The sequence below is a fragment of the Podarcis gaigeae genome (assembly GCF_964106915.1).
Source record: "Podarcis gaigeae genome assembly, chromosome: 1".
Taxonomy (NCBI): domain Eukaryota; kingdom Metazoa; phylum Chordata; class Lepidosauria; order Squamata; family Lacertidae; genus Podarcis; species Podarcis gaigeae.
This window is the reverse complement of record NC_139678.1, coordinates 116,720,934-116,737,673: the sequence shown is the minus strand read 5'-3', so window position 1 is coordinate 116,737,673 and position 16,740 is coordinate 116,720,934. Positions and strand designations below refer to the sequence as shown.

At 43.3% G+C, this 16,740-nt stretch overlaps 1 protein-coding gene across 1 annotated transcript in view; it reads right to left on the bottom strand.

The window, feature by feature from the left end:
• The window catches only part of LOC310833208 (dynein axonemal heavy chain 11-like), a 217,438-nt gene that overhangs the window by 70,662 nt on the left and 130,036 nt on the right, over positions 1 to 16,740 (bottom strand). The window contains exons 47-50 of the mRNA XM_083715704.1: positions 8,705 to 8,938; positions 3,427 to 3,573; positions 2,437 to 2,550; positions 584 to 727 (exon numbers count right to left, since the gene is read on the bottom strand). Of these exons, the coding sequence (XP_083571830.1) occupies positions 584 to 727; positions 2,437 to 2,550; positions 3,427 to 3,573; positions 8,705 to 8,938 (639 nt within the window). The remainder of the gene's footprint in view (positions 1 to 583; positions 728 to 2,436; positions 2,551 to 3,426; positions 3,574 to 8,704; positions 8,939 to 16,740) is intronic.

Genomic DNA, 16,740 nt, shown 5'->3' with positions numbered 1-16,740 from the left:
TGAAAAAGCTGCCCCCGCAATAGCTGTTAGCGCTTAAAATTTTTTCCTAACCACTTCACAAGATGCACATATTTTTGGCACCTTAATAATAGTAGTAGTAGCAGCAACAGCAATAATATAATAATAATAATAATAATAATAATAATAATAATAATAATAATAATAATAATAATAGCTACTACTATTACTAAAAAAACTGTTGAGGAGTTATGAGCAGCATAAATTATACAGAAAATGTTGCAGCCTCTTTGGGAGTACAAAGACTTTTCTTACATCCCATCCTTCACAGAAGAGGTTTTATATTTATAAGAAACTGTGCTGACATTTAATAAGTATGATTTGGGGAAATGTGTGGCGCAAAGTCATGACATTCCCCTCCCCCGCCCTTTGACAGAATGTCAAAGGTGTCTAATTACTTTCCTTCCTTTCCTGAAGTTCTTTGACAAACTCCTGCCATGCCCATTATCTTTGGCATTTCCCTCCTATGTGTAACTAGTAGATCAAGGCACACCAGAGATTAAGAAGTGTTTACGCAGACTTTTGCGTTAATCTCTGTGTCCCCTCACAGAAGTCCCCTGCTTACCTTGCTCATATACATCTTGGCAGTTTTCCAGCTCCTGTCCTTTGGAATCTTGCCGCTCGGAGACGAGAGAACCAGGACTGCAGCCGTCACATTTGTTACGATAGCAGGTGGGTTTGGGAAAGTTCTTAGCTCAGTTAGGTTCAGCTGAGATAGAACAGGAAAGACATCCGTATTAACAGACCAATTATATTTCCAAAGGAAAACCTTGGCATTATTTAAAAGAGCACCGTAACATCCAATTAAGGTGAGCACATGTCACACTTTACAGTGGGCAGTCCTTTATAGTGGGTGGTCTAAACCACTGAGCCTCTTGGGCTTGCCGATCAGAAGGTCGGTGGTTCGAATCCCAGCGATGGGGTGAGCTCCCATTGCTCTGTCCCAGCTCCTGCCAACCTCGCAGTTCGAAAGCACACCAGTGCAAATAAATAGGTACCGCTGCGGCAGGAAGGTAAACGGCGTTTCCGTGCGCTCAGGTTTCCATCATGGTGTTCCATTGTGCCAGAAGCGGTTTAGTCATGCTGGCACCATGACCCGGAAAGCTGTCTGTGGACAAACACCAGCTTCCTCAGCCTGAAAGCAATATGAGTGCCTCAACCCCATAGTCGCCTTTGACTGTACTTAACCATCCAGGGGTCTTTTACCTTTAAAGTCCAGTTCAAATATAAGGAATTTTAAGAGGGGAGGGCAACAGGAGCCATGAAGACGCCCATCAGCTGTTAACACCTTGACAGCAGACTGAGCAGGCACACAGTTGACCTGGTCACAGTCTTTCCCACTATGGTGAGATGCATTGTAAAGATAAAGGTAAAGGGACCCCTGACCATTAGGTCCAGTCATAGCCGACTCTGGGGTTGCGGTGCTCATCTCGCTTTATTGGCCAAGGGAGCCGGCGTACAGCTTCCAGGTCATGTGGCCAGCATGACTAAGCCGCTTCTGGCGAACCAGAGCAGTGCACAGAAATGCCGTTTACCTTTCTGCCGGAGTGGTACCTATTTATCTACTTGCACTTTGACGTGCTTTCGAACTACTAGGTTGGCAGGAGCAGGGACCGAACAACGGGAGCTCACCCCGTTGCGGGGATTTGAACCGCCGACCTTCTGATCAGCAAGTCCTAGGCTCTGAGGTTTAACCCACAGCGCCACCCGTGTCCCTGAGATGCATTGTATTTCTCTCTAAATTATGGTAGTAGTGAGGAATTCAACATGATGCTAAGTTGATCCATTTCCACTTCCCAGATGGAACAATCCTTCTTCTCCAGCCCACAAATGAGGTTCCGGAGTCTCTCTCAACACCCCCTAAGCCAATTGGGTGTGTGTATGGAAAACCCCATTGCACAAGTGGGAGTCCTTGCACAGGGCTTCTGCTGACGGGACTCATTAGCAGAACCCTGCCCATTACCTCTTAAATTTGCATATGTGCATATAAATCACCGCATGCAATTTTAAAAATGTAAATCCACTCTCTCTTTTGTCCTCTTTTTCAGTGATGCACTGTTTTTATTTTTTCACTCCAGGAGCAGCTGAAGGGCTTCGGACTTGATCTAGTGATGACTGACAAATTCCACTCAACAACATCATATTCCATGCTGAACATCTAGTACAGGGTTTCCCAAGCTTGGGTCTCCAGCAGCTTTTGGACTACAATCCCCATCACCCCTGACAACTGGGTCCTGCTAGCTAGGGATAATGGAAGTTGTAGTCCAAAACCAGCTGAAGACCGAAGTTTGGGAAACCCTGGTCTAGTAACTGATGACTAATGGCAGCAGTGATGTGATGCAGGAAGCTGTCTTGAAAAAGAACTAAATAACGGGGCAGTGTGGAACCCTTTCAGACAAATAAATGAAGTGGTGTTACCCTATTCAGTGTGTTCAGGGCAGCATTTGCAGCGTTTAGAGCTGGCTCGGCTTTGGCGAGGTCATTTTCAGATTCTTTCTGCTGCTTTGTTACTTCTGCTTGAATGGCCGCCACCTAGAAAGTATTGCACAATAATTGTCACGCTACTTACAACCCTCTTGTGGACGGCACCCAATTTTTGGGTGTCATCATGATAGGGCAATATATATGCAAATACTGACAAACCACCTTTTAGTACAGATTCCACCCAATACAGTGCAGAACAATATAAACATAGAATTAGAATAATAACAGATTACTTTTAAAAAGTTGAAATACAATATTAATTTTAAAAAATAAAAATAAAATAAATATAATTCAGGTCAATCTAAAAACAATTTCCAAAGCCACAGCAATAAAATAGCAATACAAACAAGTATGATAAAAATTCTCTTCTCTTTGGACAACAGAAGACCATGTAGCTTCTCTCTATGTCAAAGAAAAACTGTGGCATGTTCTGACACAATCACAGAAAAAAAGCACTGGGAACGCCCTATTCATCATCATCAGCATCATCATCATCATCATCATCATCATCATCATCATCATCATCATTACCCTGCCCATCTGACTGCATTATGCTAGCCACTCGGAGGCTTCCAGCGTACATGAAAACATAATAAAACATTAAACCATAATTAAACCACAATTAAACATTAAACCACTTCCCTATACAGTGTTGCCTACAAGAGTTTTCTAAAGGTTGTATAGTTATTTATCTCCTTGGCTCAGGGCTTGCACCTAACTCCATATCCTACAACAATTCTCTGATGGAAAGTGGGACATTCCGGGATCAAATCAGAAACCAGGATGGCTTCTGTAAATCCAGGACTATCCTTGGAAAATAGGAACACTTGGAGCGCTCTTCCCTCTAGTAAGAGGGATTAGGACCATGGCCTAAGTCTATATGTGTGTGTGACTCAGTTGTGCCTATCATTCATATCTCTATACCTTCTTTTCCTCCTCATCTGCGGTGGCTTTTTCTTGACTTAGTTTTTCTGTCTGTTGGCCAATTTTGTCAATAAGAGCCTCAGTGTCTTTGTTTCTCTGATGAAGTTCTATCTCTTGAACGGCAAGCTTAGACTTCAGATCTTCCACCTAAAATGTAGCAAGCATAATTGGGTAATTAAGTTTTAACAAGATTTAAATGATATTCAAAACAACCAGTTAAAAGGAGTCATTGCCTTAGGCTTTGTTGTACACTTGTATAATTATTTTCAGCCCTCTAGAGGATGCATAATTACATTTCTGTATTTATAAAAAAAGATTGCCTTGAAGGCACCAGTATGATTTTACAGTCTATTGACCAGCATATTGATGCGGGGGGTCAAAATGTCCCCTAATAAAGAAATATTCCCAACAATTTTCAAACTATCCGGAGCAGGTTATGTCAGTGCTTATTTGGATTTCGCTGTTTTTGAACAAATGTGAAGTCTTGCTGCTTAAGAAAAAGTAGGACGAGATCATTACACCTTATATAAACAGAAGGGGAAACATGAAAATAACGAGGAATAACAAGCTTCTTTAATGTCCGATGCAGCCATTCTTCCTTGTTCCACAAGAATATCAGAATGGCTTTGCTGGACCAGACAAGTGGCCCATGTGGTCCAACAACCTGTTCCCATTCTACAGCCAACCTGGTGCCCACGGGAAGCCTTTAAACAAAATCCCCTAGAATAAATGAACTGACATTATGAGAAACAAGAACAACCCCAAATTTGGTCAAAGGCCAGCTAAGGCGTTATAGGATAACATCTCTCCATTGGCAGAGATGAGCCTTGCCAATAATAATAATAATAATAATAATAATAATAATAATAATAATATATCATTTATACCCCGCCCATCTGGCTGGGCCTCCCCAGCCACTCTGGGCGGCTTCCAACACGATATTAAAATACCGTAATACATCAAACATTAAAAGCTTCCCTAACCAGGGTTGCCTTCAGGTGTCTTCTAAAAGTCAGGTAGTTGTTTATTTCCTTGACATCTGATGGCAGGGCATTCGACAGGGTGGGGGCCACTACCGAGAAGGCCTTCTGCCTGATTCCCTGTAACTTGGCTTCTCGCAGTGAGGGAACTGCCAGAAGGCCCTCGGCGCTGGACCTCAGTGTCTGGGTAGAATGATGGAAGTGGAGACGCTCCTTCAGATATACAGTGGTGCCCCGCAAGATGAACGCCTCGCAAGACGGAAAACCCGCTAGACGAAAGGGTTTTCCGTTTTGGAGGCGCTTCGCTAAACGAATTTCTCTATGGGGTTGCTTCGCAAGACGAAAATATCTTGCGAGTTCCCACAGATTTTTTTCGCTCCCCCCCTTTCCTAAGCCGCTAAGCCGCTTATCAGCTGTTCCGCTGATAAGCCGCTTAACAGCTGATCGCTAAAAGCCGCTAGACCGCTAATAGCGCTAATCCGCTAAGCTGTCAATGGGCTTGCTTCGCAAGACGAAAAAACCGCTAGACGAAGAGAATCGCGGAACGGATTCTTTTCGTCTTGCGAGGCACCACTGTACTGGACCAAAGCCGTTTAGGGCTTTAAAGGTCAGCACCAACACTTTGAATTGTGCTCGGGAACGTACTGGGAGCCAATGTAGGTCTTTCAAGACCAATGTTATGTAGTCTTGGCGGCCGCTCCCAGTCACCAGTCTAGCTGCCGCATTCTGATTAGTTGTAGTTTCTGGGATTGGATTAGTTGTAGTTTCCGGGTCACCTTCAAAGGCAGCCCAATGTAGAGCGCATTGCAGTAGTCCAAGTAAGGTGGCTATTACACCCACAGTGGAAACCTCATTATGTGGGCATAGATGTATTACTGATGGTGCATCACACCAGTGGCAGGTCTCAAAAGGGGGTAAAGCAAAATGATATTATAGCCCCCCTGAAAAAAGCTGCATCCCATCTGGTTGAAACAAGCCAGTTTGGCTTAGGAAGTGATGATTCCTCCACCACAGAATCTCACAACCACCACCAATTTATTCTGTTATTCTTCATTACTTGAATCACCAGGAAGAAGTTCCTGAGTTCCGTTTGCTCCTCTGGAAGCGTGCACAGGATTGAAACCTGTTTCTCAAAGCACTTGCAACAACAAGAAGCTGAGCATGTTTGAATGTAGCTCCGTCACCACTAGTTATTTGCGAATCGGCAGCTTCAACGTGTAGAAGAATTTTCTACCAAAAACATCTCTCTGACTTTTCTTGTGTCAAGTGGAAATAAATCATGTTCTTAACACCAGAGGGGGGAAAGCTCTGAACTGACACGCTATTTACTTAATTAAAGAGTATCGTACATATTCCTGGGTTTTGTCTCATTGTCATACTCTATTGTGACAAGAAATCCAGGACAAGCTAGCAGATAGGAGCAGTTGCCAACGGGTTCTGAGGGAGAAAGGTAACGGGTTGTGATATAGAAAAAAGTGGCAAAATCTAGCCCCTGCCTAAAGCAGAATGGGCAGATTAGGCAACCTTGATTGGTTATCTGATTACACCTCTCTTTCTTTCTCTCATATAAACCAAAAGCTCCCACTATCTTCTTCCTGTTTTAATTTGCAAGACGATTGAAGCAGGGAGTGAATTATAGTATATTTAATCCTCAGCCCAACAGAGTTATTTGTGCATCGCTGTATATTTTTCCCATCTAAGTGAACACCTGCTTTTAACCCTTTTAGGAAAAATGCATATAATTCTACTAGGAGACACCAACAGTGCGCCTTGACCCCGCAACTGAGGGGGCCGGTGCTTTGTGACATGCGCGAATGATGTCAGTGTGTATGTGGACTACTCTGGCTTAATTTGAATTGAGGGGAAGTGGATGAACAGCTGAGTAATGTCCAAAAGTGGACACGTCCTTAAGCTGTTTCTCAGCACCCAGAAAGATGCAACGGCCCAGCTGCATATAAGTGGAACATTTTGAATTACTTTTGTTTAAAAATTTCAAGCAACAGCAATGGGAGGACTTGTGGACTAGTCTATAATAAGTGGATCCAGATCATGAGTGATGGAAGTTTAGAACCTGTCAGTCATGAAAAGCTAACCAGTTGCAAATCCCGCCCCCACAAGGAGATATTGCTAAAGTAAGATGATAAAATTATGTGCGTACAATATGCTATTAGCAGAGAAAGTCAATTTTATGCAAAATGATGAATGTCAGTTGAGACTGCCCCTAGGGCAATGCTTGTTAGTTCATAAATGAGCTGATTGCATGTTCACAGCTACAATTTTCATGAAGTCTCATTCAAAGAAATATTAATGGCCATTATTTAGCTACAGTATGGAGAGAACATACAACTGACAGTCTTCTTGCCAAAGCATTTCTTGAAATGTCGTTTGAAAAGCAGAATTATCTTTTAAAGCAAACCCAACAGGACAGAGATCCACATGTTTGCTTCATATTAAAAGAACACAAATAAAGATACAACTAAATTTCTTACTACAGTCTCAAAGCGTCCATCATTTGTACTCAACATTTTTGACTAACAAGTGCTGTGTGCTTTAAAGGAGGAAGGAGTTCAAGAAGGTTCAATATTATACCAAAAACTAAATTCAAAAGGGATTCTCAACTATACTGAAAAATGTATAGCTTGTTAATACTATAGAATGGCAGAAGAACTATAAGCTCACAGTGTACGGTTTGGCCTCTTCACTCTCATCCTTAACTCTCTCTATCCCGCTAAACATTAGCTCTCCACATAGCTCCTCTTTCGAAAACAGAACTCTTAATCCTGAACACAGTAGGTAGGATCAGCCCAATACAATTTGACACCTGAGGTAAACCACAAAATGGCACCCTCCCCTCCCTGCTAGGGAAGAAGGGGTGAGTGAAGGAATAAGGATGAAATAAATATCTACATCAGGATCTGCCGCCACTGGAAATCCTGCCACCTGAGGCGGTTGCCCCACCTTGCCAGCCCTGGTACTATCAATGGTTATGCCCTAGAAAATAGGCCGGAACTCTCTTTCTTCTTAGAGTTGGTCTACCTTTGCTTGATCATTGTCAAAGGGTGGAAAGTTCTGGAATAAACACCCTAGCATGACGTGAGAATGTCACTGCGCAGCCCCATTGGAGGATGTGTAGTGCCACAGCACAATCCTGGATTTGCATGAAGTCAGGGGAGCAAAAGGGAAGGAAGGTTGCATAAGTCCGCTCAGCCTCTTGGTGCGGTGGTGTTGCGGGAGGGCAGAGGCTTCCCTGGGGCCCCAACAAGGGAACTGGAACTTCAGTGCCCCTTCCTGGTAGAGAGACGACAATGGCACAACCTGGACCCAGTGGGCATCAACCGGGCTCAGAAAAAGGCTAACCGCGCAGTGAGGTGGTTGGGTGGTTTACCACTCCAAGATCACATTCTCAGGTGAGACACTGTTTCGGCCGGAAGGCATGCATCTTTCCCTACCAGGAAATGATATTTGGTTGTCCAATATGATTGAAGGCATTAAGGGATGGATGCAGGTGCGAGTGGTTTGGCGGCAAGCATTGCTCGGTTGGCCATTGGGCATTGGGGCGATCTTGTGTTTCGGATGGAGGGGAGGTTGTAGTCTCCGCCTGCCCCTCCAAATGCTGGCGTATCCCGTTAAAGGGATCCGGGGGGAGTGGCCATGTCCACGGGGCCAGGGCCAAAGGCACTCCCCAGATGGCAGTTCCTGCAGGGGTCACCCCAAGCCAAACCCTCTTTCATCTGTATCCAATAAAGTTCTGGCCTGTTTTAACTCAAAATCAGTCTGATTTGTCTCTTATTTATATGGCTTGAGGTATGGGGATTTAAAGATAAAGAACCATAAAAAAAGGAAAGCAAGGGCCTTGAAGTTGTCAATCAATGGCATATGGGCAGCAGATGGAACACAAGTCCACCTGGCCACCGTCGTCTTTTCTTCGGTGAGATGTACTGTATTTATGTTATAGTCTTCCCCCCCTAAATTTGCATATATACAGATAAATTGGCATATATATGCAAGTTCCATGCAAGTTTTTGTCTCTTTTTTGGAAGTGCACATGCGGCCATTAGTGGTATCAAAGAATTTTGGTCCTCCACAGTTTTCTCCACAGGGAGAAATAACTTCCAGGTCAGAGGTCACTCTCCCGCTCCCACTCAAGACTATGGTAGTGAGGTGCCTCTTCTTTAACTCTGCAGTGTACACTTCCTCTACCCAGAATCAGAGGATGCTACAGCTGAGGCAATGTCTGTTGCTGCTGAGATCTTGGGGATTTCGGTATTTCTTTCCCAGAAAAACATTTCATAACCTACCTGTGAAGCTGTAGTCTGCAGCTTTTGTAGCCCATTTTCCAATCTTTCCATTTTTTGAACCAACTCTTTTCTCTTCTTCGCTAGCAGATTCTGGTAGAGTTTAATTAGTTCCAGGAAACTCTTTGGTGTTGTGTAGTTATAACGCTTCTCATTCTGCTGGTATTTGACGCTAACTTCATTAACGCTTGTGTGTGCAAAAGCTATGAAGTGGCTGATTGAAGGCTTCACGTGAGGCTGAAAAACAAATCCATAGCGATACTTCACAATATGTCAGGCTTCACTGTAGAACCAATAAAGTTGTACAGGAAATAACATTTAGCATTGTTTTTCAGCACAACCCTATGTCTGTTTACTCAAAAGAAAGTACCATTATGTCCAATGCGTCTCACTTCTTAGTGATAGTTGTTCATTTCAAGACTGACATCGGAATCTTATACATGTCTTCCAACATTAATGTGACTTACTCCCAGGTAAGCATGTATGAGCCTGGTGTCCCCAAACTACTTCTAAATGTGTTTCATTGTATTTTAGCTATTGTTTCTAACTAGTTTGCCTTTATTACTTTGTATTTTATACTTGCATTTTTAAAATGTAGCATACCACCTTGAAACCAAATTGGGAGAAAGGTAAGACAGAAATAATAATAATAATAATAATAATAATAATAATAATAATAATTGAGGTTGCACCTACTTGGAATAATAATTATTATTCTAGGTACAACCCCAAGTAGTTTGCTTAAAGAACCGCCCAAGGTTCAAGAACATATGTTAAGTTCATGTCTGTACAGCCAATTATTACATTTATACCCTAATTTCCTTCCACCTGATGTAGGTGTGAGACAGAGAGGGTCACTGGCTCAAGGTCACCCATAGAATCATAGAGCCATTACATTTGGTAATGCCATAGAATTGTAGAGTTTGAAGGCACCGCCAGAGTTATCTAGTCCAACCCCTGTAATGCTCGAACCCACGGCAATGAGATTAAGAGTCTCATGCTCCACCAGCTGAACTATATCCAAGTGAGCTACATGAAATCTGGTATCTCATGTTCCAGTCCAACACCCTAACCACTAAACCATGCTGATAATCAAATTGCTAATGAGAACAAACTTCATCTTGCCTCTCATTATATCAGTGTGGCGATGTAGCTGTTTTATAACCTTCTCTTGCAGCTGATTTAATTATGGAATTGACATATAATGTACTATTTTAGTTGCATATTTTCTGTTCCAAACTTTAAAGCAGCCTGGAAAAGGGGGGGGGGGGGAAAGCGGGGTAAAAAAGTTTCCAAAATAAAAAAAACACAGTCAATGAATCTTAAAGAGTTCTCCCTCTTCTGACTTTTTGTCGTTTGGTGTAACTGCATTGCAGGAATGCCTAAGGAAAAAAAAACAGCTGGTTCAGTCTCTCAATCCTTGGAGTCAAGCAACTGCTGACTATGGTGATGTATTGCATGAACACTTCAGTCTATCATTGTAATACATCAAAGCAAGGTACTTGTTTGAAGGTGGAATTACTCAAAAAGTGTTGTCATTTAGCAGACCTGTCCGGGAACAAGGGATCAGTTCAGTCATAGAGCAGAAGACACAGAATACTGCTAGGAGGAAGGAGGTTTTTCTCCCCCTTTAGCTTCAAAATATTAGTGCATTAATGAAATACAATTTGCATTCATACAGATTGCAGCACAGGGGAAGGTCACAATGTGACCGTAATTACTCAGAATCAAATGCTATTCCAACAGAAATAGGTTACTCTAGCTACGTTGCTGCGGTTGTTTCCACACTAGTAATTTCCCCTCGAATAGTCATCCTACATATTTGTAGGATCTAAATGGCAGTATCAAACTGTTGCAAGTCCAGTGTTTCCGTATAGCCTATTTCCAAGCCTGATTTGTGATTTATTTTTTTATTATTTGCACTATAATTGTACTGCAGAGCAGACAGGCAGAATGCGATTGAGACTTTTCAGGGCTCCTGCACATCTAATAAAATAATTCCTGCTTGTAAGTTCTGCCTCTTTTGAGTGCCCCCTGTTGCTCGTGGCTGGAGGATGGATGGCAAATAGACAATTGCCTCCTGATCAGCACTACTTTGTATAAAAATGTAAAGTAAAAATAATGCAAGGACTCCATCAATGAAAGTCTTACCCCTGACCAGAAAGCAATATTGGGCCAATTGAGATAAAGTATTCAAGGTATAAGGGATGCGGGTGGCGCTGTGGGTTAAACCACTGAGCCTAGGACTTGCCGATCAGAAGGTCGGTGGTTCGAATCCCCGCAACGGGGTGAGCTCCCGTTGCTTGGTCCCTGCTCCTGCCAACCTAGCAGTTCGAAAGCACGTCAAAGTGCAAGTAGACGAATAGGTACCGCTCCGGTGGGAAGGTAAATGGCGTTTCCGTGCACTGCTCTGGTTCGCCAGAAGCGGCTTAGTCATGCTGGCCACATGACCTGGAAGCTGTATGCCGGCTCCCTCAGCCAATAAAGCGAGATGAGCGCCACAACCCCAGAGTCAGTCACGACTGGACCTAATGGTCAGGGGTCCCTTTACCTTTTATTCAAGGTACACTCAAATAGCTACCTACCACCAATTCCCCAGCCACAACCCAACAGAAAGCAATAAAAGGGAACAGACATGCAAACAGGAAGCTTTGACATTCAAAACAACTTTTGCTTACGGTACTTAAGTGAACATCACATTTGATATAGCTCAGTCAGTAGAGCATAAGACTCTTAATCTCAGCGTTGTGGATTCAAGCCCCACCACAGAGGTCTAGAACAGAAGCAATTTGAATTTTGTCCTTGAATTTTGTACAACCACTTCATAAAACAGGCTAAAGACCACTTTTATTCAGGATCTTCCAAAAGGGTGAATTTTTGTGAATATTATACACGTAGTCTTATATGAAAAGTAAATTAATTGAAAATATACACGAGGTTTCCTATGAAATGTCACTTATTGAAAATTGGCCACCCATTTTGTACTCCCGGGGAAGTGCTTAGATAGGTGCAAGGAGGCATAAACAGCTTCTTCTTTTCCAGTAGAATTTAATGCGGCAGTGTAGGTGGGGAACTTCTGTTGTCCCAGTTTCCAAACATAGTGGGTCACTGGCACTTACTGGGGTGGGGCAAAGCACGGGGAGCTTGCCAATCTGCCACTCTTCCCATCACATGCCAGAACTGCACCGAGCTCCCTATGCCTCCGCTCTGGTAAGTGGCAGCAACATGCTGCGTTTGGGAGCCTGTGCGGCAGCAGTGCCACACCTTTGCCACAGCACCAGCTGCTACTGTTGCTGTTATTGGGCAATGCATAATTCTAAATAATGTTAGCAAATGTAAACACAGAACTGGGACACACACACACACACACACACACACACACAGAGAGAGAGAGAGAGAGAGAGAGAGAGAGACAGACAGACAGACAGACAGACAGATGTTATTTCAGAGGAATTAATCACAGTTAAAAGCACGTGATTTTGCAAAGATGGTTCCTGTATCCTCAGTACTTCTACAACATTCAGCATGGTGGAGGATGCTATGCTTATTCCATCTCAGTCCTAGTTGCAGTGGCCTAGACTGCACGGGCGATGTGTTTGCTCTGAAAGGTTAAGTAATTTTCATGCGGCCCAAGCCAGCATGTACAAATCCCCTGAAGGGTCTCAGGAAGTACCTCTTTGGCTGACATGGCCATTGCCTTTGTGAAGGGCTATTGCAAAGCATACGCGTTTGGCATGCATAAGGTCCAAAATTCATTGCCCAAGATAGGGCTGTGAAGGCTCCTATGTAAAAGTCTGGACAACCCCTCCCTCCCTGTTAGTGTAGAAGCTACTGGGCTAGATGAGCCAGCTTTCCATGTGCTTTTACCAAAGCTGAAAAAGTACCCTAGGAAAGGCAGAGAAGAAAATAAAGAGCTGGCATTGGCTGTAAATGTCCTCAGTCCCCAGCAGAGTTTCTTTTCCTGCTGAGAGCTGGGATTGTCAGACCCTGAATTCCTGGGAGGAATGGGAAGTGCGGTGGGAGAATCTACAGGCACAACTGTTTCTATTTACTCCGGCCAAGGAAAAGTTTCTTGACCTTCAGGCAGCAGAAGGGAGAGACAGAGGCAGTTGCCAGGAATATAGCCATGACATACCACCCAACATTTCTCCAATGAAAATAGGGATGTCCTGTTCCATGATGGTGAGGATGATGACGATAATATACAGTCGTACCTCAAAAGTCAAATGGAATCCGTTCCGGAAGTCTTTTTGACTTCCAAAATGTTTGGAAGCCAAGGCATGGCTTCTGATTGGTAATGGAGTGCATTACTTCCAGGTTTCGCCGCTCGTGCATGCGCAGATGCTCAAAATGACGTCACGCGCATGCACGTAAGCGGCAAAATGCGACCCGCACACACGCAGTCGCGTGTTACGTTCTACTCAGGATGCGAACGGAGCTCTGGAACGGATCCTGTTCGCATCCAGAGGTACCACTGTACTATTTATACTCTGCCCATCTGACTGGCTTGCCCCAGCTACTCTGGACAGCTTTCAACATATACAAAACATAATAAAACATAAAACATTTTAAAAAGACCTTCCTATACAGGGCTGCCCCCAGATGGCTCAGGGGTCACATAACTCCATACCCTCCAACATTTCTCTAATGAAAATAGGGATTCCCTAGCAGGACATTTCACAGTCAAATCAGAAACTGGGAGACTTCTGTAAATCCGGGACTGTCCCTGGAAAATAGGGACACTTGGAGGGTCTGCCATGAGAACGGTTGCTTATGAGCATTTGATCATTGGTGTTCACATGTGAGCACATCTCCTCGAATTCTCATCATGACATCTGTATACATGAATGCAAAAGCAAGATTCCTCCAGAGGTTGTCAGATGTGCTTATTCCAAATTGCTGTTTCTATTTGTATCAATTACTGAGCTGACTACACAAATCTCATCCACTTTATTTTAATCTTTTGGATGATGTGCTTTTAATGCACACCACCCAAAAGATTATTAGCAACTTATTGTTGTTACCTTTTAAAATCTACTTTTGAATAGCGAGATTTCTTAGTAGCAATTGTCAGCCTGTTAAGTGCTGTTCAGACCTCTGAATGTAATCTTCTACCCAGTATCTATGGCACCCGGTATATTTTCTAGTATGTTAATTATTTCAAGGCGGGAAGATGAAATACCAAAAAAGGCTTTGTTGTCTACTCAAATTAGCATAACCAAAAGAGAAATAAATTTCCTACAACAAAGGCAGGCAATACAATAACTCAAAAGAGTGGAGTTTTTTTCATTAGTGTATCAAACTGCAAGACAGAAACATGTAATTTGAAAAAAAAAAGCTCATAAGTAAAAAGGGAAACACAGCTGATGATGCAACATTAGAATGTAGGTTTCAGATATGAGGATTCTGGAGCTATCTTGAATTCAGTTTAAATGCCTTATATCAAAGGTTTTAAGGAATGGTGCAGCCTTCAGCCCTAGGAAATTACTCCCATTGGTTTCAGTGGGTCTGGCTTGCACTAAAAAGAAATGTTCTTTTTTTGCATTGAATTGTCTTTCCTTATGGTAGACTACTTCTTTTTTAAAAAACAAAACCCAAACCACCCACCCCTCTAACCTTAGTACATTGGTACCTCGAGTTACATACGCTTCAGGTTACATATGCTTCAGGTTACAGACTCAGCTAACCTAGAAATGGTACCTCTGGTTAAGAACGTTGCTTCAGGATGAGAATAGAAATTGCGCAGCGGCGGCAGAGGGAGGCCCCATTAGCTAAAGTGGTGCTTCAGGTTAAGAACGGACCTCCAGGATAATTAAGTACTTAACCCGAGGTACCACTGTAACTGGAAAAGTTTTAAATGTGCATCGGCAACATGAATGACCTTACAACTGTACTACAGCAACAATTCTATGAACAGAGTAGAGTTTCAAGTTGTGAGATCAGAGACTGGGAAATCACATGCCAAAAACCCAAGTCGTACATGCTATAGAGGGTTGTTGAGAGAAAAAAACCATGTGCCCACATTCTAAAGGAAGGCAGGGATACTGCGTGCAGATTAGAGGCAATATATACCCTTGTTAGCTCTGCATTTTGAAACCCTTAATCTCACGCAAATGTTATTTTGATGCGCTCACGTGCATTCCGCCTTTCGGTTCTTGAAACCCGGGGACACATTTCCCCTGATGCCTCCTCCGAGTTTACAAGCATTCCGAGCCCATTCCCCGCTTTGCATGGAAAATGTATTTGCACAGTTGTCAGCATGATGGACAGGGGGAGAATGATACGAAAGTGCAGAGATCTTTTACTTGTTACTACATACAATAGCCCAGTAGGACTCACGGTGTGTTGGTGAGACAAACTGTGCCCTATTCTGGAACATATTAAGTTTGTCTCCAGGACACACATGACTTCACGAGGGTGTCTAACCTCATTCATAATAGATGCTAATCTTTTCAGGGCTGACTGATGACAGCATTTCCTGCCCTTCACGGAATTAGAGCTGGGTTTTATCAAAGGACTCAAACTGCCTGCTAATTAGACTAATTCCCTTCATCATGAATTATTTATTTCCATTGGTAACCGATCACTGTGACATTAATGGGTTCTGCTCAACTTAGTTTCCTACTAATATACACTATAAGTTAAACGCTTAAAAAACTCCCCATACTTTTAACTGCAAGTTAAATGTAACCTCTAAGTCAAATTCCTGACATCATTTGCAAAGGAAGGGGGGGGGGTGTCTGCTGATGTCAAGTGATCTAAAACCTGCTCAAATTCTGACGATTTAAGTTAATATTTCCTGAGTTAAGTCAGAAATTTCGGCAATATGATTATTGAGTTTGAGAGGCGTTGACAAGAATGTTTCCTATCAATGCTGGGTCTTGCAGACAAGGGCAGCTTTTGAGAATGCAACATAATCATTAAAGGGAAGGAAACACTGAAATTGTAGGAAAGGTCTGTTCCAGTGAAATTATTGTAGTCACCTCATTTCAAAGCTTGTAGTTGTGTAAAGGCATTGAAACACACACACACACACACACACACACACACACACACCGCACAGTAATTTTCAATCTCACCCCAAATGAGGTCACAATACAGAATACTTGACATACACAGGTGGGGTAGCTAAGCCGTTATCTGGTTGGTGCTACTTCAAATTGTGGTAGGGGTTCACAAGACTTCTATACAGTGGTGCCCTGCAAGACGAATGCCTCGCAAGACGAAAAACCTGCTAGACGAAAGAGTTTTCCGTTTTTTGAGGTGCTTCGCAAGACGAATTTCCCTATGGGCTTGCTTCGTAAGACGAAACGTCTTGCGAGTTCTTGCAAGTTGTTTTCCTTTTTCTTAAAGCCGCTAAGCCGCTAATAGCCACTAAGCCGCTAATAGCCGTGCTTCGCAAGACGAAAAAAACGCAAGACGAAGCGACTCGCAGAACGGATTAATTTCATCTTGCGAGGCGCCACTGTATATGCAAGAAACATTCTTGCACCTAGAGAACATGGCAGCAGGAAATAATATCTACTGCTTCTAAGCTCAATTGTTAACCAGCTGGTCCCCTGCTGGAGGATCACTTGGGTTGGCTTCCTAGAACAGAAGTGATCCTCGCAATCCCACTATTTCTCCTAAATGGTCATTGTGTGTCGAGGTCCCCCAAGCCACTCCTAAATAATTCACAATTCACACATAATTTTTGTTTAAGGTTTTTGGCATAATTTTGGCCACAACTTTATTAAAATACATAAATGTGAGTGGTTGCTTAGGCATTGGTTATGACTATCTGTCCCCACGCCCAGGGATAGAACTGACTTCCAGATTCCGGCGAAAGTCAATAAGGGAAAACAATATTGGGGAGAGCGTGGAGCCGGGCACCAGACCCTCACCCCCCCGATGCCCCTGGGGGTTTGCATGGCCCTAAGCCCCATTCAGGGGTACAGATGAAAGAATGGCAAGCCCCTGGATTCCTTTAATGGAATTCCCTTGCAGCAGCAGCATTGGAGGGGCAGGCGGGGGGGGGGAGGGCGCTAGGGGCGCCTTGA